A 22,376-nucleotide genomic window follows, 5' to 3' on the forward strand; every position below is an offset into this window, starting at 1 on the left:
AGGTTCAGGGTCAGCCGACGTTGGCACTCAGTAGGAGTGAGACGGGAATTTTCTACTTCCATGGGTTCGTTGGCTGGTTCTGGGGAGCTGATGGGTTCGGACTGGCAGAGGAGTGAGTTGGAAAGTGACTGGCCCTGGTGTTCTTGAAGACACGCTTGCATACGAGTGGCGCAGCAGATGGAAAGCTGGATGAATTTCTCTAAGCCGATGGAATCCTCGTATGCAGCGAGATGCAGCTGCACCCGAGGCTCCAATCCTTGGCGGTAGGTGGTAATCAAAGCTTGTTCGTTCCATCCACTGACAGCAGCAAGCGTTCTGAATTGCAAAGCATAATCATAAATAGACATTGATCCTTGTTTAAGATTACAGAGTTTCTCACCAGCAGATGAATCAGAGATCGGTTTCCCAAACACCTCCCGGAAATTGGAAATAAAGGCAGAATACGGCTGAGTAACAGCACCGTGTTGAGACCAGATGGAGTCTGCCCATTTCAATGCTTTGCCGCTCAGTTGGCAGATGAGAAACGCTATCTTGGAGGTATCATTCGGGTATAGGTGCGGCTGCATCTCCATGACCAGTTCACACTGCAGGAGAAATCCGCTGCAGTCCTCCGCCGATCCTGAGTAGGGCGCTGGTTTGGCCATGGGACTGGCAAAGACAGGTGGTGAAGGGGAGATGGCCGTGTTGACGGTGGTAACTGCTGGTGCCGGTGAAGGAGAGGTGACTATCGGTGATGGTGATGGTGGATTGACGGTGAGAGTGCGGCGTAGCGCATCCACAAGTGCTTGGAAGGGATCCGGTTGGCTCATACTGGTTCTGCGGTATTGGTCCGGTCTTCTGTTACGTTACAGAGGGGTCGGACACAGAGGATCACAGGTAAATGTTGTTTATTAAAACCAGTGAGCATAAACAGCAGTGCAGGAGTGAAGGAATGGCAATGATGATGATTATTATGAAGAGCAGAGATAGTTACAGTCCTTTCTGTTTTCAGAAGAATGAGTCTTTGGAATCGCTGGAGCTGGAGATCACTGGAGACAAAGGAGCACTCACACATGGACGTAGGAACACACGGGGAGAACAGGACACACTGGAGACAGGTAAGAAGAGAGCGGGGAGTCCTTGAGGTAAGCATACACGTAAGTATCTGCGAACGAGACCGGACATGGAGTGCTGTGCGTGAGTGCTCTTTGTAGTGGTGCTGATGAGTGCGGTAATGACGTGCAGGTGGCGGTGATCAGTATTCCGGTGATTGAGTGCGTTGTGATTGTTGGATGGTGGAGCCTGACGTGTCTATGACAACAGTAGTTGTGGCGTTTATTACAGGGACTCCTTATTGTCGGTTTGACACCACCACATCGACAGAAAGTGAACGTCTCGGTTATGTATGGTAACCCTTGTTCCCTGATGGAGGGAACGGAGACGTGGCGTCCCTCCTGCAACAACTCTGTGCTGACTCCTGAATGGCTGAGACATTACCTTGGCTCTTCAGCACAAACCTGAAGTGTGTATTGAATGCCGGTAGACTTATATACCTGTATATCCAGGGGCATGGCCTGGCATGCAAATTCCACAAACCAATTCCATTGGCCTTTTCTTATACTCTCAGAGGTGATTGGGGTTGTTTGTAATTTTAACAAGAAAAGTATGTTTAAATGTTTTGCCACTTGCTTAAAGGTCCCGTTTTTCGTGGTTTTTTGAAGCTTTGATTGTGTTTATAGTGTGCAATATAACATGTGTTCATGTTTCGCGTGTAAAAAAATGTCTCGGGTTACGTTTGTAACCCTGGTTCCCTGAATAAGGGAACGAGACGCTGCGTAGTCGCTTTGGGAACGCCTCTGCGTGATTACGTCTTGAAGCACTTGTGTAATCGAACCAATAGTGTAACGGGACGTCAGAGCGGGTGACGTCACGGACCAGGAAACTATAAAGCACCCCTGAGAACAAAGAACGCTAGCTTCTGATACGGATGAAGCAAGCGCTCACAGGCGTGCAGGGAGTATGCCTAAGCTACGCAGCGTCTCGTTCCCTTATTCAGGGAACCAGGGTTACAAACGTAACCCGAGACGTTCCCTTTCATGGGAACATCGACGCTGCGTAGTCGCTTTGGGAACGCTATCCCAACTAGGCCATAAGACCAAATGACTGTCTGAATCACCTTTCAGGATGATAGTACTGAGGACCCTGGAGTGGAGCCCAAGTCAAGGTTGTAGAACCTAACGAAAGTATGATGAGATGACCACCCAGCAGCATCACAGATATCATTGAGGGGAACCCCGAAATCAGAGCCTTTGAGGCAGCCATACCCCTGGTAGAATGTGCCCGGACGGCCAAAGGTGAGGGCTGTCCGGAGGACTTATAAGCAAGAGAGATGGCTTCGACCACCCACTTGCTCATTCTCTGCTTAGACGCGGGAGCTCCCTTGTTAGGGGACCCGTAACATATAAACAGTTGTTCTGTTTTTCGCCACAGGGCAGCTCTGTGGACGTAGGTGTCTAAAGCCCTCACTGGGCAGAGCAGATTTAGTTTTTCCTGATCCTCATTTGTAAAAGGTGGAGGACAGAAGGCCTGCAGTACAATAGGCCCTGGGACATGAGTAGGGACCTTGGGTATGTACCCAGGTCTAGGATGCAAGAAAGCTTTGACCATTCCCGGCGCAAAGTCCAAGCATGAAGGAGCAACTGAAAGTGCCTGAAGATCCCCAATTCTTTTAAGAGATGTAATAGCCAGCAAAAATACGGTTTTTAGCGTGAGGAATTTCTCATGTACTTCCTCCAAAGGTTCAAAGGGAGCCGCAGACAGCCCTTCGAGTACAATAGCTAAGTCCCAGGATGGAGTTTTTGTACGTACAACCGGCCTCAGCCTCTGGGTGCCACGGAGAAAATGTATGACTAGTGGGTTTCTTCCCACAGAAACACCCTCCAAAGGAGCGTGATAAGCGGAGATTGCTGCTATATAGACCTTTAATGTAGAAGGAGTTAGGCCATCCGAGAATTTTTTTTTGGAGAAATTGCAGTACGTGACTGATAGAGGAGTGGAACGGGTCCACTTGAGACTGGCTACACCAAGTAGCGAACAGCTTCCACTTGTATGCATATAGTTTTCTCGTGGACGGAGCTCTGGAGTGGAGTATGGTCTCCACAACCTCAGTTGGGAGACCAGATTCTATGAGTTCGGCCCCCTCAGAGGCCAAGCCCACAGTTTCCATAACTCCGGGCGGGGATGAATCATTGTGCCGCCCGCTTGAGACAGAAGGTCCTGCCTGATTGGAATCTCCATGGGGGAGCCGTCTAGAAGGGACACTAAGTCCGTGAACCATACTCGGGTTGGCCAGAACGGGGCTACCAATATGAGACGGGCCCTGTCCCGCCGAACCCTCTCCAGAACTCCGGGGAGCAGAGCAATCGGGGGGAAGGCGTACAGACGCAGCCTCGGCCACGTCTGTACCATGGCATCCAACCCCAGAGGGGATGGATGAGTTAGTGAGTACCACAGCGGGCAGTGAGACGTCTCTTTCGAGGCAAATAAGTCGACTTCTGCGCGACCGAATTCCTTCCATATCAACTCCACCGCCTCGGGGTGGAGTCTCCATTCCCCGGGCCTCGGCCCCTGCCTCGACAGGATGTCTGCCCCCACATTTTGACGCCCTGGGATGTAAGCTGCTCTCAGGGAGAGGAGCTTCCCCTGGGACCACAGGAGGATCCGAAGGACTAGTCTGTACAACTGACGAGACCTCAGACCCCCCTGATGGTTGATATATGAGACCACCGACATGTTGTCTGTACGGACCAGCACGTGGTGGCCCCTCAGGTCTGGGAGGAAGTACTTGAGTGCTCGAAATACTGCCATTATTTCCAGCCGATTTATGTGCCAAGAACGATGATGGTCCTCCCAAAGACCCTGAGCCGAGCGACCACTCATGATCGCCCCCCAGCCTGTGAGAGATGCGTCCGTCGTTGGCATTACGCGACGACAAGGAGCTCCCAACACAGGACCCTGGGACAGGAACCAGGGCTTCCTCCACATGGATAAAGCACGAAGGCATCGCCGCGTGACTTTGATCATGCAGAGAGGATTTCCCCTCGGAGAAAACCCCCTGGTCCTGAGCCACCACTGTAAGGGTCTCATGTGCAGCAGGCCAAAAGGTATCATGTTGGACGCTGCTGCCATCAGACCCAACAGTCTCTGAAACTGTTTTACAGTGAGTGACTGGCCTAATTTCACCCCTTTCACGGTTGAGAGAATGGAATTCACCCGAGCAGGAGACAGACGTGCCTGCATCGTAGTAGAATCCCAAACTACCCCTAGATAGTTGGTAGTCTGAGCTGGTAGAAGCACACTCTTCTTGGCATTGAGTCTCAATCCTAACCTTCTCATGTGTGACAGAACTACATCACGATGTAGAACTGCCTGTTGCTCTGATTGAGCTAAAATCAGCCAATCGTCGATATAATTCAGTATGCGGATGCCCTGGAGTCTCAGAGGAGCCAGGGCTGCATCCACGCACTTCGTGAAGGTGCGGGGTGAAAGGGATAGGCCAAAAGGAAGAACCTTGTATTGGTAAGCTTCGCCCCCGAAAGCAAACCTGAGGTACTTCCAATGTGAAGGATGGATTGACACATGAAAGTAAGCGTCTTTCAGATCTATTGTCACAAACCAGTCCTCGGACCTGATCTGAGTGGTGATCTGTTTGAGTGTTAGCATCTTGAACTTGAGTTTTTGTACTGAACGATTTAACATACGTAAATCTATTATGGGACGCAACCCTCCATCCTTCTTCGGAACAATGAAGTAACGGCTGTAAAACCCTGACTGTTTGCTGGGAGGAGGAACCCTTTCTATAGCTCCTTTTTGCAAAAGTGTCATAACTTCTTGTTCCATAACCAGAGACTGCTGGGGGCCCATCACTGTAGGGAGGACCCCATTGAACCGGGGCGGGCGAAACCCGAATTGTATTTTGTAACCCTTTTCTATCATACGCAGTACCCATTGATAAATGTTGGGAAGACGTTTCCATTCCTCCAGAAATTTCACTAAGGGAACCAGTCTCTCGAGACTGGCCTCTGGTGTTTTTTGAGCACTTGGCTCGGCGCCCTGAAGCGGCATACCGGCAGGGAGCAGCCGAATCAAGCGCTGACCGACCCCCCTCAGAGGGTCGGTGGGGACCGCTGCGCCCTGAAGCACACGAGGTGGCAGGGTTGGCAGAACGGCCCCTTGAGGGTGCCGGAGGGGAGTTAATTTTATAAATTTTAATACAGGACCCCCTCCGGAGGGGGCTACCCTCGGAAGTCCTGGGCCACTGGCGTCAGGACTTCTTCGAAGCCTTCCTGGCGATAATAACAGTCCTCAGATCTGAAAGAAAGCGCTCCGCTTTTTTCTGCTGGCCATTCGATATTAAGTTTTGCCACTGCCCTAGTCACAACCTCCAGCAGCTCCTCATACGCTGGAGATGAGGATGGCGAGTCCTCCTCTCCAGCTTCAACGCTCACCACATCCAACTCCTCAGAGCTAGACAGGTGAAGCGCTGGTGCCTCTCCTCTGGGGGAAGAAACCGCAGCGCGTGCTTCCGCATACCAAAGGAGAGAAACAGGGTCTGGCGGGTGAGGGCCGAGATAGGGCTGGGCCCGTCTCTAACCCCTCCACCAGATCCATCTGTGAACCCCAGGAATGAAGCCGCCGCTGTGCCTCAGCAGCAGCGGGACCCGATCCCTGGGGAACACTCGCCGCGGCGCCCTCTTTATCTTTCTCGAAGAACGCCCGGCATGAACGGAGTGTACGGAGCGTTAACTTTTCGCAATGCACACAGACAGCTCCCTCGAGAGCTGCCTGGGCATGCTCCACTCCCAAACAGGCTACACATAACTCGTGTGTATCCCCGCCCGTGATGAAGCGAGGGCAGGGAGAAGCACACTGAATAAACTGCTGCTTGCCTGTCGCCATATTTATAAATGTGTCTTTCTATATATATATATATATATATATATATATATATATATATATATAAGTGCTTGGTGGACTGAAAATACTCTTGCCCTCGGACTAAGAGATATTTTCGAGCTGTAGAACAGACAGACAACACCAAATAAGACACACAATACACAGAGCGCTTGCTGAAGACGCAGAAGCTAGCGTACTTTGTTCTCAGGGGTGCTTTATAGTTTCCTGGTCCGTGACGTCACCCGCTCTGACGTCCCGTTACACTATTGGTTCGATTACACAAGTGCTTCAAGACGTAATCACGCAGAGGCATTCCCAAAGCGACTACGCAGTGTCGATGTTCCATGAAAGGGAACACAGTATTTTTCACATAATTTACTTATCTGTATACCGCTGTTTCCACTGTCATAAAAACGGGCTGATGACTTCCTTGTTCTATGAAGTCCCTCCTTCAGAAATACGTAACGAGTTCTGATTGTGCCAGCGGTTCCTGTGTTGTGATTCGACAGCAGCTTAGCGAACCCAGAGCCATAGAGAGCGCACCTTGCCCGGAAATGTCACGCCTCTTACCATAACGTGTGCTGCACATAGTTTTACATGTGGATTATTGTGGTGTTGTGCCGAATGAACACAAAAGACAATAATTCCCGAGAGACTGAACTCTTTAATCTCCACAAGCAGCGACAGAAAGTGTACAACGTTAGCACTCACTCAGAAGAGTACCTCATACGGAAAACAGCCATATACATAAACATAGTCCCCTCTTGTGGCCATTATGTGCACTGCAGTCCAACATTAACTATTGCAGTAAGGATACCACAATTATAATTTTCGGGAACCGAGTTAAACATTAATTGTAACCATTGATCTCTAAGTACAGCGTCCCTGGGAAGGCCAAACAAAGGTGATTGGACTGCGGGATGAAAATAACAGCGTTTCGACGACATGGCGACAAACACACTCTACAAACGCAACTCTTGCTCTTCTCCGTGGGAGCGCAACAAGACCACGCCCCCTTTTTTGTGTATTCCTGTGGGCGGAGGTTAGTCAAAAAACTGTTTTAGTGACGTCATTAAAGAAGGAAGTAGAGGGATGTAGTCCAAACTGGCCGTTCGATGTAGGCGACTTCTGTTAAATAAAATATCTCGCTTGGCATTGAACTTTGAGCTTTAAAATTTTACAGATTTTATTTATACTCTAACAACAACATTACACACTAACTAAAGTTTGAAACATGGGATCACGAAGAACGGGACCTTTAAATGTAAGAGTACAAAGAGAATCGCAATGCTTAATTTCGATCTTCGGGAATTAAGTGGAACCTAGGAAGTTGGGCATTGCTAACTAAATGCAGGCAGATCTGAATGCAATTGCAGTCAGTTGTGGGGGATATTTATGCTGCATTCCAGACAACTCAGAATTCATATTTTCCCGACCTTCTACTGGAAATAATGTCTGGAACGCCACCAAACATCCAACCCTCTGCCGAGACATATGTCATGAAGAGAACAGATGTCATTTGGAGGGGAGTGCTAATGGTAATAGCAACAGAGTCAGCAATAAGGGTTGATACCTGTGTATCAAATTACAAAAGTAAAGCATATTTTCAAACAACAGTGCAAACGCTCTTTTCGAGTGTCGCGTCCAACTCAAATATTACAAATACAGGGGCCAGTTGCATAAAAATAGCCATTATGTTAAGATAATGTCTTAAGATCTCAACTCAAATATTACAAACACAGGGGCCAGTTGCATAAAAATAGTCATTATGTTAAGATAATGTCTTAAGTTCTATGACCCACTAGCAGTTAGTCAAAGAGCAATCAATCTTACTTTTCTGTATCAAATTAGGCAAATCTACATTTTTATGGAAATAACTTAAAAAGAGTATGGACAGTCTAAAAGAAAAAGCATTGATGGCTAACTTGTAAGACTAGTCTTAGTGGTTTATGCAACTGGCCCCAGCTCTTACAGGAGCTTGTGAAAGCATGTCTTAACAGGTAAAAGTAGGCTACTTTCAATAAAACTTCTAACATATTAGGGATACTTTTAGCTGTGTTGCTATATGTCACGAGTAAGCAATTGATGAGGCAAACACTGTAGAGTGAACACAAGTGTCTTGCACTGGGCACATTTTTTTGACATGGTGTGCCACAAACATTTGAGGCTGTCTACACATCAAAGTAAACATTATAAACTGGTACATTTGATTGTCTGAACAGGTGCATGATGATGCTGTATGATACTGAAGCGTCCATTGTAGCACCTTGTTTTGGCTTGCACTTCTGTAACCAAACTGAATTTCTTTTCCCATGTAACATGTCAGTCATGGTCCCACACCAGCTAAACTAGAAGGGTATAGCTGCAGCCAACTCTACAAATATGTTTGTATTAATATGGACATGATACCTCAAATCATGTGGTATATATGCTACTACTTCCCTAAACAATCATCATAAATCAGTTTTTCATAATCAACTTATGGTTTAATAAAACATAAAAAAACATAGTTACAGTGAAAGATGGAAAGCCATATCTAGGAACCAAAATATTTTAGAGTGGGCCCTTTCAATTTGGGTTAGTAGCAACAACTTTAGCAACCGCCTGACAAATTATAACAACAGCATAGCAAAACACTAAAAACACTCAGAACACCGCAGCAACCATAGTCCCTAAGGCATCATCTCTTAGGGGGGCGTCGATATACCAAGCAAATTTCAGTATGGATCTACAAACTCACGTTGTGCGATCCTGCCAGGATGCAAACTTCACAGATGAAACCTTGTCTGGCAAGGGAGATATCAACTTGAGAAACATGTTCCCTCAAAATATTTCAGCAATCCTCTCACATGCACGTGTTTTTTCTGTCATTTCTTTTGAATCAGAGCTATCGATGACTGACTGTATGATTGACTCATCTTTGGTGTTTTTTAATTTGTCTGAATCATTCAAGCAGCTCACTTGAAACAGTAATGCAATCCTATAGAACACAGAGAACAGAAAGAGGGCTAGATTATGCGTCCTATATTTGCCAGCAATGAAAAAGGGTGCTTAATAACTTAAAGACCTTCACATGCAGCATGAATGACTCTTCTGCAAGTAAGGACATTTTCCAATGAATGTGAAAAACGTATTTTATTTTTTTCAAATAGACTATGTTTTGTGAAATAATAGCTTAATTAATTTATACGCTTAACAGTGTTTGTTACAGTGAGGCCACTAAAAAGTGGCTGGCAAACTATTTTACTGTAAATTTTACAGTTTTTTCATTGCAGTGTACTAAACTTGTGTTCTTGAGGAACTTCTGTTTGTCATGTAAACAAGTCTTTGGTTGTAGCCTATAGCATGTGATAATAACAAGAAACTTTACAGTAATGCTGCACGTACTGATTAAAATGGTCAAATTTGTCTGGCTCACAACCAAAGGCACCCAATGAATTTACAAAGAAAAATTTACTATTCACAAAGTCAACCCCCAACCAGGTTCACACACACAAGAGGTGAGAAAATGTGATTTTCCAAAAGGCCTGCTAATTCACTATGAAGGAAGAGGCCACGATCAATAAATCATTGCTAAGTAGATTGTAAAGAAAAAAAAATCCTAAGCTTGGTGACAGTGCATTAGTGAATCATAGAAAAAGAAGACAGAAAAGGGTTCTATTTCAATAAGTAAAAACCCCTTCAACATCTATATAAAGAAACATCTCATTTGTACAATTTTAAGTTTATATGTGTGCCTAAACATAGTACTATCAGTTTAAATTTAAAATGCAAGAAAAATGAAAGAGAAGGGATGTATTTGCTAGTAAAAGAGAAGAACAGTGAGAACAAAACAGAGTGAGATTGTTTAAATTGGCCCATTTGATTTTATGTTTTTTGCTTTGTGCATTCATGAGATGCTTGGACATTAATTCAGTCGCGTCACAGGTAGGACACTTTGGCAAATAGATACTCCCCGACATTTAGCAGCAAGCCACTGAGTACCGCTGACTGCTCTAAATTTACCACTTCACTGGGTTTTACATGTCATGGTCATTAACTGTGTAATAAATACTAATTGCCACTGAGGGCATCGGGCCAGCTCTGATGCAGGGGTGCATCCTAATTATAGGGAATAGCTCGGTAAGTGAAATAAGACATTGTCTTTCTCCGGTGGGAGATAATTGTGTGGTTCAGGCCCAATTCACACATTAAATGAGAATTATGTACCATATTAGTCCTCTTTTCGGGGAAAATTAGGAGCTATCCCTTCAGTGCCATGGATGTAACAAAGAGGCTTGTTTGTGATTTATGCTTTGGTCATGAATATAAAATAGCTCACTTAATCAAGTAAGAATGTAGCTTAATGTGAGGTATAAGATAAAGGGTATTCATTACTTAGAAACAAGCACTTTGTGAACTTGATTAAGAAATAAATATAGTATGTCCAATTAATAGGAAAATATGAGTTTGAACTAAACAGACCTAATTATGTAAACTATCAAAATAAAATGGACTAGCAAAGAATGTCAATTTGTTCACTCTTGATGTCCTATTCTGGGTACTAAATGATGAGTTTGTTTAGGAAAACTATCTTCCACAAATGTACTCAAATATTATACAGTCAAACCAAAATTTATTAAGACACCTTGAACATTTCATTCATTAATACAGTTTATTCACTATAGTTTAAAAAATGGTAATAAAATATGACAAGATCTCAGAGTTAAACTGTGTCAGAAAAAAAATATTCTTAATTATGTCAGACAAGACTTAAGCAAAACATGGTCAGGTCAAAGTGTCTGAATAATGTTTGGTTGCAAATTTTTTATCAGTTTTACTGGTAGTCCACTGTATGAAGAATTTTTGGGTATAATATGTCACAGTTTACTTTATTTTGCTATCCTCACTTGCAAAAATGAACTATAGTGTCCTGCACCCACTAGTAAAAATATATCAAAAATATTAAAAATGTCTGAATAATTTTTGGTTTGACTGTATATGGACTATGACAAAAAAAATAAATAAAGAAATAAAGAAAAGAAAAAAAAACATGTGCTAGATTCTTAGAAATGTACTCTTTGTAATAAATTAATGTTGGTTTCACTTAAAAAAATAAAAAAAAGTTCATAATATTTTTTTCCAGAAAGCTTTCAATTTAAATGACTTTAGTATTTAATGAAAATATCATGTAACCAAGTAAAAACTGTAATAATACATTTTCGTCACAACTTAAATATATGTTAGAGTACACATCTTTATACAATCATTAATCTTTCAAAAAAGTTTTTCAATAGAACTATATTTTAAAAAATTAAACTTTCCCTTTTTTCAAATATCATGAATTTGTATAATTCATTCATAAATTATCTGATATTTTAGGAGACTTGTTGATTTATTACTCTTATGTCATTTCCAGTGTTATGGTTGTCTTTATTTATTTATTATTTATTTTTGTCTGAATGTTTCTTCTGTTGGATGCACTATATGACTTTGATTTTGTAGACAACATTTTTTTTACATATTAAAGGGACTGTATATAAGAATTTTCATGTATTATTTTATCATTATTATTATTATTATTATTGCCAACCTGTGAACAGCTTATAACGAAACTTAAAAAACGAGACCTTCCCCGACTTCCTAGGCTGTCAATGAGGCCTGTAGTAGACTGATTTTTATGTGAAGGACTCCAGGCGTTTTTGCCGGGAAAATCTAAAAGATATGACGTTTATGGGCGCTCAAGAGAACCTCTCTTCCGTTGACATATGAAACGAAAACTTGCTTATGCAATGTTCAGGATAGTGCAAAAAGAGCTATTCTGTAGGCCTACAATAATGTCAATGTGTCATGCAAAGAAAAAGAAAATTAATTCAAACTATAGTCTCACATATTCAGATCTATACAGTCTCAAATATAATCAAAATATCATAAAAGTGTAATTTGAATTACCTCATCTGTCGAATGCCAGTGAATTGCAGAGCTTGTGCAAACATATCCACATCGCTATGATCAGATGCTTTTTTTTTTTATTAGTTATTACTTAACTGCTTTTTTCTCACCGATTTTGTTGTTGTTATCCAGAGGAAAGCGCGCAGCAGATACATCTTCATCTAAACGTGGCTGTCTGCAGCATGGACGGCGTAGGTCTCCATATAGCTGCAAAGGTATTTCCACCCACTTTTCTAATCAAAGAAGGAAAACGAATCACATTCATTCACTTGGGACATTGCGCATGCACGAGTCCGAGCACGAGCAGTAAGTTGCTGGCTGTACTTCACTTAACATTAGTGTCGCTAATAACAAAGGTTTCTGAATTCTACATAGCCCTGTAAAGGATTCACCCAAAAATGAAATTAATGTCATTTATTACTCACCCTCAAGACTCAGCGTGTCGAATCTGTTGCTCGGAGCGCCAAAGTCACGTGATTTCAGCCGTTTGGCAGTTTGACACACGATCCGAATCATGATTCGATACATTGATTCATAATGCTCCGAAGCTTCCTGAAGCAGCGTTTTGAAATCGGCTATCACTATATAAGTCGTTATTTTATTTTTTATTTTTTTTGGCGCACCAAAAATATATTCTCGTCGCTTTATAATATTAAAGGTCCCGTTCTTCGTGATCCCATGTTTCAAACTTTAGTTAGTGTGTAATGTTGTTGTTAGAGTATAAATAAAATCTGTAAAATTTTAAAGCTCAAAGTTCAATGCCAAGCGAGATATTTTATTTAACAGAAGTCGCCTACATCGAACGGCCAGTTTGGACTACATCCCTCTACTTCCTTCTTTAATGACGTCACTAAAACAGTTTTTTGACTAACCTCCGCCCACAGGAATACACAAAAAAGGGGGCGTGGTCTTGTTGCGCTCCCACGGAGAAGAGCAAGAGTTGCGTTTGTAGAGTGTGTTTGTCGCCATGTCATCGAAACGCTGTTATTTTCATCCCGCAGTCCAATCACCTTTGTTTGGCCTTCCCAGGGACACTGTACTTAGAGATCAATGGTTACAATTTATGTTTAACTCGGTTCCCGAAAATTATAATTGTGGTATCCTTACTGCAATAGTTAATGTTGGACTGCAGTGCACATAATGGCCACAAGAGGGGACTATGTTTATGTATATGGCTGTTTTCCGTATGAGGTACTCTTCTGAGTGAGTGCTAACGTTGTACATTTTCTGTCGCTGCTTGTGGAGATTAAAGAGTTCAGTCTCTTGGGAATTATTGTCTTTTGTGTTCATTCGGCACAACACCACAATAATCCACATGTAAAACTATTAGGGGTGTAACGATACGCTCAGGTCACGATACGGTACGTATCTCGATACGGAGTTCACGATACGATACGTATCACGATATTTTGAACAAAATGAAACTGAAATTCAAACAAGATTTATTAAAAAAACATGAACAAATTTCAATAATTTTCCTTGTACATACAAGATCACATTTCAATAAAATAAATAAATATAAAAATTTAATAAAAACCTTCTGTATTCAAATTAACAGTTGAATAGGGCTGTCTGTCACTGAAAAAAAATGTTAAATTTAACATGAACTTAGACGTTTACATATCGCGTCTAAAAACGCGTGGAAGGCGCGGCCGCACCGCTTCTCCTTCTTCCCAAAGCGCTCGCGCTCCCGTGGCGTCGGTCGTTGCTATGCAACCATGAACTGAGCTCTCCAAGAGGAACAGGATGTTTCTGCAAAGGATAAATGATTTCTAGCCCTTGCATTAGTTCTACTACGAGATATATTGATGGAGATAAGATATAAAAACCACCATGTACAGCTATGATCAGCTGTTCGGCTGAGCTTTTGATGTTTTGTTACGGAAAGGCCATAGCTGATCGGTTGATTCTTGTCACACGACCTGCGGTGCGCTTGCGGCATTCTGAGAAGTTGAGAATTGCATGCGCGTCGCGACCGCGTTGATCCCATTATGAGCACGCCTGCCACGCGGCTACATTTGAAAATAATAACGGACTTGCACGCGGAAAAGACGCAATATGTGAACGGCCCCACAGAACTTCTTAAAGCAAAGCATCGCAAGCGTCTTTTGCTTTTCTGTGAGCACAGCTGTTGCTGTGGCACTGCGGTGAAAGAAAGCCACGACTTTTCTCACGCGACCATGCAAGAGACTGACATGAGAAACGTTTAAACCTGCTTGCAAGATTCAATGTGTGCGCGAAACACTTACTGAACTAGAGAGCTGATTGAGACAGGATAACTCTGGGAGTTGGAAGGGGTGTGTCGCGATTCTGCCTTCTCACATCGCGATACAGGTTCGTGGACCTGCGTATCGCGATTTCGGTTTTATATCGCATATCGTTACAGCCCTAAAAACTATGTGCAGCACACGTTATGGTAAGAGGCGTGACATTTCCGGGCAAGGTGCGCTCTCTATGGCTCTGGGTTCGCTAAGCTGCTGTCGAATCACAACACAGGAACCGCTGGCACAATCAGAACTCGTTACGTATTTCTGAAGGAGGGACTTCATAGAACAAGGAAGTCATCAGCCCGTTTTTATGACAGTGGAAACAGCGGTATACAGATAAGTAAATTATGTGAAAAATACTGTGTTTTTTTACACGCGAAACATGAACACATGTTATATTGCACACTATAAACACAATCAAAGCTTCAAAAAACCACGAAAAACGGGACCTTTAATACTGAACCACTGTACTCACATGAAATGATTTAGATGTGTTTTTAGTACCTTTAAGAATCTTGAGAGAGGAAGTGTCATTGCTCCCTATGGAGGCCTCACGGTGCCATCGGATTTCAACTAAAATATCTTAATTTGTGTTCCGAAGATTAACAAAGGTGTTACGGGTGTGGAACGCCATGAGGGTGAGTAATAAATGACAGAATTTTCATTTTTGGGTGAACTAACCCTTTAATAAACAGTAAAGCAGTTTTGTTGAAATATTCTCATATCTAAGAAATAATATTATGATTATGCCAAACTACTTAAAAGGTTTCTTTTCAAACATTTCATTGTTTAATTAGGTTTTTTTTTTTATTATAATATCACCTAAGATTTTTGACTTTATGTCCCCCAAAAATATCAAAATGAATTTTACTTCAGAAATTAAAACATGCTTATGACAGAAGAGGTGTATTTAAGTCATTGTATGTACGAATTGAATTTTTAAGGTATTTATTTCACTGACCAAATGTTGCATCATATAGTGAGAACTGCGTGCAGTAAATGCTACAAGTATCTTGATTCTCAAACAACAACAAAAATTATGGATCGGTCAGTTACATTGGCTAAGATCTAAGGTAGAATTTGTTGATTGTATCCCCAGCAGGGCTTTCTTCTCTAGCCTCGGTGGGGAAGGGAGAGGGTGATGAGGGTGAGAAGAAGGGCCAGCGCTCCCCACTCGCCCCCCTGCCCACGTCAGGCTGCACCAGCATGCCAAGATCGATCTGGGGGGAGAGGAGAGGAGATGGGGGGGCAGGTTAGAAATTGTGTAGAGAGAGAGAGATATTAAGAGAGAGAATTAGGGGAAGTGGTTTACAGAGGGCAAGACAAGACAGAGTGAGAAAGACAGGCCTACACTTGTCCCGTTGTGATCTGTTTCTCACCTCATGTCCCCTCACTGACCGTGGCAAAGGTCTGGAGAAAGTGAATCACATTCTCACAGTCCATGGAAGACATGGCAGAATCAAAGCCGGGAGGAGACCTTTACCCATCAGGCTTTTTGCAGTAGAATCACTTCAAGCAAAACCCATATAATGACTTGCCCCTCATTGCCTTTAGTGCAGGTCTTCTAATCAAATTCATCTGCCCAACAGCAATATCTATTGTACATTTTTAGTAATAGGCAAGATATGACTTTTCTTTGTCTGCTTCTCAAAAAAGCAGCAACGTAACATAATGTGAACATTAGTAGAAACCAAAGCCACCCAAAAGACAGGTCAAAATCAGACGTACAACAACAGAGATATTAATAAATAATGTGCTGTGATGGCAATGTGTCAAAAGCAGGTTCAAGAGGCTGAAAGATTCAAGCCGGGGGTGAGGGCTGAGATAGGTGTGTGTGGATTTGAGTGTGTCAGATGAGACACCACAATGACCTCCACACCAAATGGAACTTAAAGGTCACTTCCTAAGAGAACAGCTCTCAGTCTCAACTTGAGGAACAGACTTTTTCCCTCAGGAGAAATGAGTGCAGCAATATAGGATGAGATTGGCCGCACATCATTTTATTAGGACACATGCCGAAGATGTGTGATGACAGCATAGCCTGGTTAACTCCTAATCATAATGTCATTGACTCATTTTCTTTAAATTTCAGTTAATTTTGTATATTTTCTGTTACCCCAAAAATAATTTATAAAGATGCACTTTTTATTTATTTATTGTTCAAATTTCAGTCTGTTTTGTACAATTTCTGTTCACCCATAGTAATAATTGAAGAGATTCTATTTATTTAATTTATTTATTTATTTATTTATTTTATTTCTTCAATTTCAGTGTAAGTTATACAATTTCTGTTTCCCCAAAATAATTATTAAAGGTGTACTTTTATTTTATTTTACTTTTATTTTATTTCATTTTATTTTTCAAACTTCTGTTGATTTTGTACATTTTGGTACCTAAAATCAATTATTAAAGATGTACTTTTTTAATCTATTTTTTTTATTTTTTTGTTTACAGGTATGGAATTAATGAATTAAGTTCTTATATTATGATAAATATTATCATAATTTTTTTGACAAAAAAAAAAAACTTCAACATGTTTATAAACAGAATGAACAAATATCAGCCATACCCTTGAGTAGCATAAGATGTGTAAAAAACCATGTAGTAAAAAAATAAATAAATAAATAAATAAAAATAGATAGGACATTATCAGTGAATAATTTAAAAACAGCCTGAAGCATTATAAGGCTTGAGCCAATAAAGCAATAAGCAGAGGCGCAGTGGGTCATTTCTCATAAATTATTTGAAACTGAACCTACACATGTGGCAGAGATGCAATGACCCCAGCTGTTCAACTATTTGAAGGGCTTTTACTCACTGCAGAAGGCATTAGCCCATTTGTGCCCAAATGTTTCTGAATGGATTCATGCCTATAGTCCTGTTAATAGTGTCCTAGTGAACAAGTTCTGCATTTATTTTCTCCAGGTTTTTGTTTTTTGTAAATATGTTGTATGCACATTTATGCATCTAACTCAAAATAACTGCTTTCAACAGATCAATCAAAGTCGAAGAACATTCGATGTGAACACAAAAAAGCTGCATCTAGCTTATAATCTTGAATATGAAAACACAACAAACAACAAATCCATTTGTTTTAAAGTGGTGGAACATAGTGCAGAACAAAGTGCATCCATTAAGTTGCTCCAACAGAGCATTGTGAATCAAAATGTTAAATTACAAAAAAAAATTACTCCTATATGTGACCTTAGACCACAAACCTAGTCATAATTCGCATGGGTATATTTGTAGCAATAGCCAACAATACATTGTATGGTTCAAAATTATTGATTTTTTTTCTTTAATGCCAAAAATCATTAGGATTTTAAGTAAAGATCATGTTCCATGAAGATATTTTGTAAATTTTATACCATAAATATATCAAAAATTATTTTTGTGTGTGGATATACATTGTTAAGGACTTCATTTGGACAACTTTAAGGCAATTTTCTCAATATTTTGATTTTTTGATTTTTTTTGCACTTTCAGATTCCAGATTTTCAAATAGTTGTATCTCGGCCAAATGTCCTATCCTAACAAACCATACATTAATGGAATGCTTATATATATTCACCTTTCAGATGATGTATAAATCTCAATTTTAAAAAAACTGACCCTTATGACTACACTGTAAAAAAAAATCCCGTTGTTTCTACGGAAAAATACCGGCAGCTGTGGTTACCAGAACAATACTGTAAAAATGACATCAAACCGTAAACATACTTACGGAGTTACATGTGAATTTTACATTTTAAATATGTATATTTAACATTGGATTTCAGTAATATTAACCTCATTGTTACACACTGTAAAAAAAAATCCCAGTAAAATGTACGGTAAAATAACGTATTTCATTAACTGATATAATGTTAATTTACCAACCTAATGAAGTACTAATATCTGTTTTGTACCTTTATAATACACTGACAGTCACCAAACCCAGTGGTGATGAGAGTCACATGATGAATCAAAGTTCATCACAAGCAGCTTTTCCACAAGCTGAGAAGCACAATACTAATATATAGAAGGTGCACACGGTGTCATTCACACACACACTAAACACCATCATGGTAACATGCATGAAATTTTAAAAATGCAATAAACATTAATTTAACAACATTAGATGTAACATAAAACCCTAATGTACATAACTGATTAGAAAAAAATGAGAAAAACTAAGAAGAAACAGAGTTATTTCAACGAAAATATATCAAATGTGAAGTGTCACGCAGGGAATTGTGGGAATGTCAATTTACGGTTTTTCACTGTAAATTTTACAATGAATTGTTATTTTTCACTTCCAAAAACTGTGAATTTAATGGTATTTTACCGTAAAATTACATTAAATGTACCGTTAGATCTATTACAGTTATTCACCGTATATAGTACGGAAACTTTCTGTAATCCAATTGACAGTTTTTCACCGCAGCATTTTTACAGTCTTTTACTGTTAAAATCACGGTCATTTTTTACAGTGTAGTTTTGTAGTCCAGGGTCACATATAACAAACAAACAAACAAACAAAATAAATAAATTAACAAATAACAATATATAACATATAACAATATAACATATTATGAAAGCAAAAAGCACTAAACAAGACTGATAACCTTGATTTATTAACCCAATAAACACAGTATACCCCATTTCCCCAATATATGTACTTACAAGTCATTTGCCCACCGGCAACTATAGTTGCCGCTTGGACTTTTGACTAAGTATACAAAAAAAAACTATAGATTTCTTGTAAGATTTGTTTTGTTTGGATGATTCTAGAAATCTTCATGATTATGTGTGTATATATATATATATATATACATACATACATATATATATGTCAACAAAAAATTCTTAATATTAACATGAAAATTACTTTTCTTTGGGAAGGTCTGCCTTTGCTATGTTTCCTGGAAGTAGGGGTTGGAAGTTGACAGTCTCATGTCACAGGAAGGAAGTGAATACCTTTTTTTGTTCTTGAAATCCTTTATTTGGTTGTTTGCTTACATGTCATTGAGACATAAAACATGGAAAACATCTAGAAAAAAAATTAAAAAGGAAAATGACAACCATACACTGCGGCAACTATAGTTGCCGGCGGGCTTAAATGGGTTAGAGATAAATTGCGCAATGAAACTAAATCATATTTAACTTAAACTTAAATATAGGTCACAAAATAAATTGAAAGATGCAATTTAAATAGGCTATCTGTTCCACATTTTCATTTGAGCTGATTTTAGTCTTTATTATTAATGCAGTATTGTTTTTGATCTAATTTTATATGATCAACATTTATTATGCAAACATTAAAATGGGTATTTGATGCGTATATGCTAATTTGCATAATCTTTGCCCAATGAATTTTAATAATTGCTGAGTAAGCTCCAAACTTAAGTGAATGGAGCTGATATTCCAACTCATTACATGTATAAATATGGTAAGAGCAAAGCTCGCCTTGCCATCTACTATCAGCATAAACATATGAGACACATTGACAGCCTGTCTCAAATGATCCTGTCCTATGGCGGTCTATCTGTTACAAATGTAACAATGTCAAATAACATCACATCACACTTCCTCTTGGCTGATGTATTAGAATAAGCAAAAGGATGAAGGTAGATGACAGTAATTCTTTAGGGTCAGCTGATTTATATAGACAAGACGTTTGAACGCGACTTTCAAATCTGTTGCTCACATGCAGATGTTGAATTACAATTTTATATTTATATATAATATATTATTTATTTATTTTCCTTTTAAAATGAAAAATAATCAAATTCACAAAAATAAGCGCGTTAGGAAAAAAAAAGGTCTGTTGTGAGCCTATTCATTCCCTTGCACTTAAACTACAAATCCCATTATGCTCTAGCGACACTTCCTGTTTTTGTCATGTGACCCAGTGTACATAATAATGAGTGTCGCATGACTAGCTGCGCTGTTTAATTGTGCAAAATAACTGAATTGAGTGTAAATAAAAAGTATTAACGTTATCGGCAGACCATAGATTGGTAGACGAAGACAAAATCTGCCTTATTATCCCACACCCGGAGCCTGTATCATGGCGGAAATGGAAGAGCAGGTAGGTTTCTCTAGGAAGAATCTGTTGTCAAATGACAGAAACCTATGAATATGAATATATTGCTACTGTATTTTATTTTTAAGGCGTGTGAGCTATTCCAGTTTGCAGTTGTAAAGGATATTTTAAAGAAAATATTTTAAAGACGTTTTATTGAAGCTGTCAGGATAACACGATAGTTTAACACTTAATATATCACTGCTAACAACATCTAAACAGCTTAAACTCGTGTCCTGGTTTTAGTCGCTCTCCTAGACTGGACACTTTTGGACGTTTGTCCACTGGGCAGTTTGGGAGACCATCTTAAATCAGGCTTTTTCAGCAGCGATGACAGCAAGTTTACTGACGAAATGAAGAATAAACATATGACTTTTATATAATCGCTGTTTTATATGTTTTGATGTAGCATTTCCCTTTAATATTAATGTAGGAAATAACGTACCTTGTTAATAATATTTTAAGCAGTAATGCATTACTTTTTCTCATATTGACACATTGTCTTTTTTTTCCAGGGAAGAAAGCTAAGTGAAGAATCAACAGATGAATCAGAGGTAAAATCAAGGGCTGTAACGTTACAATTTATCTGATTAATCACACCAACATTTCTTTTCAAGTTTTGAAATGCAGTAGATAACAAAATATTAACCTGTTAGTGTCCCACTGTACCGCTTGTGGAGGGGAAGTTATTTTAATTAAAGATTACTAGGACAAATTATTATAATTTTTTTAAATAATGATGTACATGGATAAATCATTTATAATTATAATAAAAACTGCAATATTCCATAAAAATATGAATTGCCAACTTTGACTTAAAATGGATTAGTTCACTTCAGAATTGAACTTTCCTGATAGTTTACTCACCCCCATGTCATCCAATATGTTTATGTCTTTCTTTCCTTAGTCGAAAAGAAATGAAGGTTTTTGAGGAAAACATTCCAGAAATGCTTTTTGAGAGTGTGCAGTCATGTAATTGTTATTTAGTATGCTTAAATATGAATCCTATGTCCTGTGTGTGTGTGTATGTGTGTGTGTATATATATATATATATATATATAACTTGGTACTTTTTTAATTTTTCACTCTTTGTTATATTGCAGCCATTTGCTAAAATCATTTAAGTTCATTTTTTTTTCCTCATTAATGTACACACAGCACCCCATATTGACAGAAAAACACTTGTTGACATTTTTGCAAAAAGAAAAACTGAAATATCACATGGTCCTAAGTATTCAGACCCTTTGCTCAGTATTTAGTAGAAGCACCCTTTTGATCTAATACAGCCATGAGTCTTTTTGGGAAAGATGCAACAAGTTTTTCACACCTGGATTTGGGGATCCTCTGCCATTCCTCCTTGCAGATCCTCTCCAGTTCTGTCAGGTTGGATGGTAAATGTTGGTGGACAGCCATTTTTAGGTCTCTCCAGAGATGCTCAATTGGGTTTAAGTCAGGGCTCTGGCTGGGCCATTCAAGAACAGTCACAGAGTTGTTGTAAAGCCACTCCTTCGTTATTTTAGCTGTGTGCTTAGGGTCATTGTCTTGTTGGAAGGTAAACCTTCGGCCCAGTCTGAGGTCCTGAGCACTCTGGAGAAGGTTTTCGTCCAGGATATCCCTGTACTTGGCCGCATTCATCTTTCCCTCGATTGCAATCAGTCGTCCTGTCCCTGCAGCTGAAAAACACCCCCACAGCATGATGCTGCCACCACCATGCTTCGCTGTTGGGACTGTATTGGACAGGTGATGAGCAGTGCCTGGTTTTCTCCACACATACCACTTAGAATTAAGGCCAAAAAGTTCTATCTTGGTCTCATCAAAGCAGAGAATCTTATTTCTCACCATCTTGGAGTCCTTCAGGTGTTTTTTAGCAAACTCCATGCGGGCTTTCATATGTCTTGCACTAAGAAGAGGCTTCCGTCGGGCCACTCTGCCATAAAGCCCCAACTGGTGGAGGGCTGCAGTGATGGTTGACTTTCTACAACTTTCTCCCATCTCCCGACTGCATCTCTGGAGCTCAGCCACAGTGATCTTTGGGTTCTTCTTTACCTCTCTCACCAAGGCTCTTCTCCCCCGATAGCTCAGTTTGGGTTCTGGGTTCTGGTCGTCCCAAACGTCTTCCATTTAAGGGTTATGGAGGCCACTGTGCTCTTAGGAACCTTAAGTGCAGCAGAAATTTT

At 40.2% G+C, this 22,376-nt stretch overlaps 2 protein-coding genes across 5 annotated transcripts in view; one reads left to right on the forward strand and one right to left on the reverse strand.

Annotated features, from left to right (window-relative positions):
* pou6f2 (POU class 6 homeobox 2) overlaps positions 1-12,349 on the reverse strand; it is a 157,139-nt gene extending 144,790 nt beyond the window's left edge. For 2 of the 4 annotated variants that reach the window (XM_048174777.1, XM_048174775.1), the window contains exon 1: positions 11,976-12,098. Coding sequence is in view for 1 of the 4 variants with exons in the window: in XM_048174776.1 (XP_048030733.1) it covers positions 11,976-12,026 (51 nt within the window). In the remaining 3 variants the exon portion in view is untranslated. Of the gene's footprint in view, positions 1-11,975; positions 12,100-12,290 lie in introns of those variants that run through there. The other 2 variants (XM_048174776.1, XM_048174779.1) reach the window with 2 other exon arrangements.
* A 7,647-nt stretch (positions 12,350-19,996) lies between these two features.
* The window catches only part of vps41 (VPS41 subunit of HOPS complex), a 42,049-nt gene continuing 39,669 nt past the window's right edge, over positions 19,997-22,376 (forward strand). Inside the window, exons 1-2 of the mRNA XM_048175549.1 lie at positions 19,997-20,205; positions 20,715-20,753. Of these exons, the coding sequence (XP_048031506.1) occupies positions 20,185-20,205; positions 20,715-20,753 (60 nt within the window). The 5' untranslated portion in view covers positions 19,997-20,184. The remainder of the gene's footprint in view (positions 20,206-20,714; positions 20,754-22,376) is intronic.

The sequence above is a fragment of the Megalobrama amblycephala genome, linkage group LG22 (assembly GCF_018812025.1).
Source record: "Megalobrama amblycephala isolate DHTTF-2021 linkage group LG22, ASM1881202v1, whole genome shotgun sequence".
Lineage (NCBI taxonomy): Eukaryota > Metazoa > Chordata > Actinopteri > Cypriniformes > Xenocyprididae > Megalobrama > Megalobrama amblycephala.